Source organism: Porites lutea, chromosome 4 (genome assembly GCF_958299795.1).
Source record: "Porites lutea chromosome 4, jaPorLute2.1, whole genome shotgun sequence".
In the NCBI taxonomy this organism is placed as follows: domain Eukaryota; kingdom Metazoa; phylum Cnidaria; class Anthozoa; order Scleractinia; family Poritidae; genus Porites; species Porites lutea.
This window is the reverse complement of record NC_133204.1, coordinates 36,521,218-36,527,356: the sequence shown is the minus strand read 5'-3', so window position 1 is coordinate 36,527,356 and position 6,139 is coordinate 36,521,218. Positions and strand designations below refer to the sequence as shown.

At 38.6% G+C, this 6,139-nt stretch overlaps 1 protein-coding gene across 1 annotated transcript; it reads right to left on the bottom strand.

Moving 5' to 3' along the window:
- Nucleotides 1-742: 742 nt before the first annotated feature.
- On the bottom strand, nt 743-3,086 carry LOC140933451 (uncharacterized). The gene is made up of 2 exons (XM_073383011.1): nt 2,261-3,086; nt 743-1,442 (listed from the first exon to the last, which is right to left on the bottom strand). Exons 1-2 carry the CDS (start codon nt 2,708-2,710, stop codon nt 1,362-1,364), a joined length of 531 nt encoding a protein of 176 aa, XP_073239112.1. The 5' UTR covers nt 2,711-3,086; the 3' UTR covers nt 743-1,361.
- Between the last annotated feature and the right edge of the window lie 3,053 nt (nt 3,087-6,139).

Below are 6,139 nucleotides of genomic sequence, written 5' to 3'. Positions count from 1 at the left end.
TAGAAGGTCATGTTAGAAAGATAATAATAAAGCTCGGACTCACTAACTAAGAGATACGATCTTATATTTTGAAATGCTTGTCTAAATAATGCTCTGGGCTACATCCGTTCACTTATTGAAACTTGCGACGTTGGTGAAATGGATTATTTGCATGAGTGGCAAAAGACTTACAAGCAAGTACACAACAAAATTGTGTTAGCGAGCCAATGATATTGTTTGGCGAAGCGTAATTAGAACGAGTGATAATTGTGCTAGGCACGTGTCGATGTCGAACAGAACACTCGGAAATTGATAACCCACGAAACCAGCGCAAATTCCTTGCCATAAGACGAATGCGCTGCGGGAAATTATTTTAAAACAGTACCCGGAGATGAAAACGTGGCTATTTAACAGATGAAGAAAAAAAAAAGAATTTTACGCTCTCTTTTTTTCTCTTTTATTTTGGCGCCTTTGTAAAGCTTGCGCTTACATCCAATCCTGATAAAGAGCTTGATTAGGGCTTCCGTCGTTCAAGTGAAGTGTGCTGTCTTCCTTTCGATTTGCATGAATACTTAATTTTCCGTTCCATAGATTCGAGTACTACTTGGAAATGTAAATGAACGCTTTCCTATTAAGCGTCTCAGTCATTTTCTATAAATAATTAATCCTTTGTGGCTGGAGGTTTCTTCAGGCTGCGGAGAATATTCTATCACACGAGAACTCTCACTGAACATGAAAACCCAAATTGTATCCTCGATTAAACTTTTCCAAGTCTTGATGGCTATTTTTATTCAGATTTTGCTAACCAACAACGATTTTAATATCTCTACATACTTTTCCCGTTGAAGGCAAATTTTTCTGGAAAGAAAAATAATTTACAGGCATAGTATAAGAGAATATGATCAATTTGATTTATTTTACACCTATATATAACGTCTCTTTTTTTCTACAAAATTCATTTTTTTTGAAAGGGAAATAATTTACTTCTCTGTCCATAAAGAACCTTAGCGAGAAAATTTCGACATCTCAACTTGTCTGTGGAAGTTAAATTACTCGGCTTGAAGATTGCGTATAAATAATTATATTTAAAATTTTTTTCGATTACTTTCCGATGTATATGTTTCATTCATTTAGCAACCACATTTCTCTTCGATGCTTGTCAGGTAATTCCCGTTGCGAAAGCATGGCATATGTAAGAGCTTTCCGCCTTGCGGTAAATTTTTTCCTTGTCTGTTTATTTGCGAGCTTATTTGCTTTCAGCCCGCTTGTTCCGAAGGGCTTGTAGTACATTCTAGGACAAGGAGAGCTCGCCACTTGTTTATCATTGTCGGGTGGAACGTCTTTCAGTACAAATATTTCGCTTATGTATCATCGTCTTTCCATCAAAAGCTTGTTGGCACTCTTGGTTGTCCACATGCGAAAACTGTTTTGCCAAATTCAGTTTTGTATTCCTCCTCGGCTTTCTAAAAGACAAATGAAAACAAGATGGGGTTAGAGCTTTTACGAAATAAATTATTATTCAAAAGACCTCGCTTTGCATTCACTCAAAATGACCTGACTTAATTTTATCGAAAAGTAAATTTCCATGTATTTTATGGGCGTTACCCTAGAAAAAAGACTCTTCCAATCGCACAATAACTTGTTTCTTAGTTTTAAGGTTGCATAATTCTATGTGTTTTGCGAGAAAATATTGAATATTTCGAGCAGTGCCGTAACAATGATTTGTCCATCTGCTGCTCGGAGAAAAATATAGCTCTGCTTGAACTTCCTGACTATAAAGATGTCGCTTGTCAAAGACTGAAAGAAATAATAAAAAAAAAATTGAAGACTCTCCGGATCTCCTCGGAAAATTTGAACTATCAATGCAAAGGCTTTTCGTTCTAAAAGTATCAAACAGACTTCGAGGTTCACAAGTGAATTGAACTGAAGGGGAATCAAGTGCTTGGTGATTCAGGGCGATGCCAAATTATTCTAACGATTCTGAATTGAGGTAAATCGTGCTTGACAACGGCTTCGTTTGGTCATGTCAAGCGAAGCCCATACAATCATCAAAATATAGATTGTTGTAAAAAGCAGGCCATAGTTAAAAAGAAATGCGCGAAAGCGCCTGTTGTATCTTTTTTAAAAAAATAAAACAAAACAGATCGTCGGCGACGCGATTGTTAGTTTTAGATGAACGCGAGCGAGCGACGCGATGTCAGATTAAGTGGAGTTGAAGCGCAGGAGCGGAGGGACGTTCGCCGGACTGATCACTGACTGGTCTCAGTTAAAGCGTACTTACAAAGTCAGCCGCGGTCATCCAACTCTGGTTTTGAGCCGTACCAGCTGCCTCCTGTTCTGTTTCGATTTGATGTTTATTGGCCATTGCCAGAACGTGTTGCAGGTGCCGTATGTAGTCGATTGCGCTACGCAGAGTTTTAACTTTGGACAATTTCTTGTTTTTAGGGTCCGTGGGTACGTGCTTTCTCAGCCGCATGAAACCATCATTTACTAGTTTTACGCGTTTTCGTTCCCTGGCGTTCCGTCTTGCTACCACGGCCGGTTCCTTTTGCTTGGCGCTCGTAGCTGCTCTTCGTCGTCGAGTTTGCCCCAAGACAGGCGACAACAGTGACAATTTAGCTGGAGGGCGCAAAACATCTGAGCCTGCTTCCTCTGTTCTTTGGTGCGGATAGCATATAGTCGTTGTAGGGATAGTGAACGCTGAGCTTTTAGTTATTTCCTTCACAGACATTGTTTACTCCGACCTCTCGCCCAACACAATACGGTGTTGAATCGAGCTAGCACCGTGCTCTCTTCAATTTATACTCGAGGATTTTCTGACCTTATGCCAGGCTCGCGACGTATGTTTGTTGTGCTAATTCACTCAAGCGCCGTGTCGCGCGCTATGTCAAAAGAATTACTTGTTTTCTATTGGCTGTTACCGTGAGACAATGACCAATGGCATCGAGGATACGACACTCGAACAGTTCCGCGCGCCAAAGACCGATTGTGTTGTTGTGTTTAGGACACACAGTGTTGAATGTCATTTCCTTGATTATCAGCCGTGGCAAGAATCAAGGAATTGAATTTGCAGCGGGAAATTGGCACCTTGTTTTAACACCCCTGTGAAGTAAAATACTAACATTTGGAGGTGGACGTTTATTCTCCCAGAATCAATTTCGCAAAGCGATTTTTCTTCGATGATGATTTCTTTTATGTTCGTTATTAATTAATGCCTGACAGGACAAATAAAAATTGCTTGTACCAGAATAAAAAAATACCGCACAAAAACCACTTTCTTAGAACTTGATGTGAAAATTAGTCTTCGCGTCAATGCAAATTATAGTCGCCAAAAACTATTTTACGCCGACGCGCGTCTAATTTACCTCATTTTTAATTGAAGATAACAGTCATGAGAGTTCTCTTTTATCACATGTAGATTTTGAGTTGAATGTACAGCATATTTTACGTCGCTTTGTCGCAGTGTTTAATTCTTAGTTTTTTTGAAGGGAAAAAAAAAGAATCATTGTTGAAGAGAAATTTTTCGTTTACAGACCCTTCTTGTGAGATCAATTTCGCTCTGTATGAGTTTTCTAATTGTCGGCGCCATCTGCCGAGGAGAAACACACGTGCCCTCAATAATTCATACTTACTGCGTTATCCTGCATAACGAAGCGGACCGCGCATGCGCCACGCATAAATAAGATACACCTGTCACACACAGCAACGATTCTAGCCAAGATATTAGGATCAAGGTCGCCCCTCTCCTACTGCACTAGAATTTTATCAAGCTGTCCTCGTTTACCTCGCCAAATGCTATAAAGATATTGCTTTTCGTAGATGTCCGGGAACACACTGTAACACTCATTTTCTCTTTTTGTTGTGCGGCTCTGTTATTGACAATAGTCATTCTTCAGTCCAAAACAAAACAATCCGCGACCTTTATGAAGAAGAATGGGGAAATTCGCCCTGCTTAGACATCAATAGAGCGATTAATTATCGGTTTTGTTTTGCGCCTGTTTCGCGCTCATTGAGACAAGAGAATGTTTGGGTTTCGACCCAATTTTGCGTTCGAATTTAACACAAAAACTCCGCCCCGGACTTAAGTTTTTAGGTTTAATTCACGTGACTTTGAGATATGAAGCATAAACACCGCTTTAAGTACGAACAGTTTCTTATAAGAAAGAAGGAATCCAGGATATAAAAGAGGTGTTTGTTTTAAGGATCGAGGACCAATATTATAACTGTATCCTCAGGTGGCACAGGGCCCACTCGTCAAACAAGTCTGCTGGGTTTTAGTTCGTTTGTCTACACTTTAAGTTCAAAATACTTTCATTCCCGCTGACCAATCGCCGAGTTAAATTGCAAAGAAATAGTCTTGATGTTCCAAGGCAATTTTCAAACAAGCAGCATTTTTAAAAATGGCTTTAAGAAAACTCTCTTTTACCGTTAATATAGGTTGATCGATTACGTTATTCAGCTATAGAATATTCGCGGCTTACTACAGTTTTAGAGGTCTTACTATGTAGTAATTATGGTGTCAAACTGGCGAGTCATTCTGACATGAAAATTATCTTCCCTATGCAATTAAACCTCCTACCGACGCTTCTCTCTTTTTCATTATTAGATATTTGGACGTTCCTAAAACAATTTTTAAACTAGGTGCAATTTAAAAAGGTACTTATTTTCTGTGCACTTTTAAAATCGATGAATATAGTGTAGTTTTGTTTTAATGAATTATGTAATTAACCACGCGATAACATCGGGAAAGAAAAGTGAAGTCAGCATTTAACTGTTCAATGAGGAAGTTAAAGATCTACTTTACATTTTATAATGTTAACACCAGCGATCACATTTATTTACCAGTTTGACGGAGTGTGTCATGTCATTGTTTGTGCCGTAAAAATACTCTTGCGAGTATTATTCGAGGATTCTTCTTTGTGTTAGTTAAGACAAAAAGAAAGTTGGACTGTCAATAAACAAAGACCGCTTGGCCTTCAAAGGTGTAGTAGCGATCGTGAAATGTTGTGAGATCGGTTTTTTTCTCTAAGAAAGATATCTACTGCAGTATGTGTTACAGATCACCTGCCAACGGTATCTACACTAGCATGAGTTACGCCGAACCAGCTGCCTTGTTTACGCCAACGAATTCAGTTTTTTTACGGTTATTTCCTCTTCTTTGACAATGTTAGTCATTTGCAGGTTTTTTTCTGAATCTGACATCATGAAACCTTCCTGTATTCACCTATTCACTTATTCTCTTTTACCACACTATTTTCGCTTTAGAAAATAATATAACACCCGCACTGCGTTTTGTGCATTAAGTAACTATTGGTAAGAACGTTATATTCTTTTTAAATCTTTGCTAATGAACAGAATAAACAAACAACAACAAAAGAAACACACGCAAACTATCGAATTCAACAACCTGAAAACATGCTTCTTATTAATGCCTTCGTATAAAGATAGGTAAAATCTAGAAATCTGTAATACGAGGGGCAATCAAAACAGTGAATATCCGTCTCTTTATTTAAAAGTAACCTTGATCGTTGAATGCCTGTTGTATCTGCTGTTGCACTCTTCTCTTTCTGGTACTTCTTCTAATTCATGTAGGGGAACTGGAGAGAGGTGGCCTCAGTGGTGATTAATGCAAATACAGCAAAGCCACGCGAGCCTTTGCGTTTGTAGATCGTCATACGCATGCGTTCTCGCGAAAACAAAAATAAACTAGCTTCATAAGCTTATCATCAGGAATCACTCTTACAAGTTGCATAAGTTAAAAAATCATCTTTCTCAACAAACATCTTCGGAGACGGTGTTTTTTGGTCCTGTAGTTCTCTCCGCCAGGCACACGGCATTAATTTTCGTCCGAACATTTGTTTTAGCGTCCGACAATCTTAGGATATTTACGTGTCGATAAATAGATAAATTACCGTAACTTAAACTTCAAGCAGCCCCCAAAGAGCAAAGCGATCTACAAACACAGAAAGATAATAACCGAAACCTATACTGAGTTTATAATTGTCTTCCGTTCTTAAAGTTTATGTAACTATGCCGTCGTTAGCTGTTGTTCATATGTGACCAACATTTTACGTTGATTTAATTTTGTTGTCTTAGGCTTAGCTTTTACAAGGAAGTTGAGGGCGGGCTTAAACGTAATTTGCCGGAAAAAAAGCTAACA

Coding starts and splice junctions, on each gene's coding strand:
- LOC140933451 (XM_073383011.1), bottom strand. CDS start 2,710: ATGTCTGTGAAGGAAATAACTAAAAGCTCAGCGTTCACTATCCCTACA. Junction 1,443..2,260: donor GGATGACCGCGGCTGACTTT/GTAAGTACGCTT, acceptor TTTGTCTTTTAG/AAAGCCGAGGAGGAATACAA.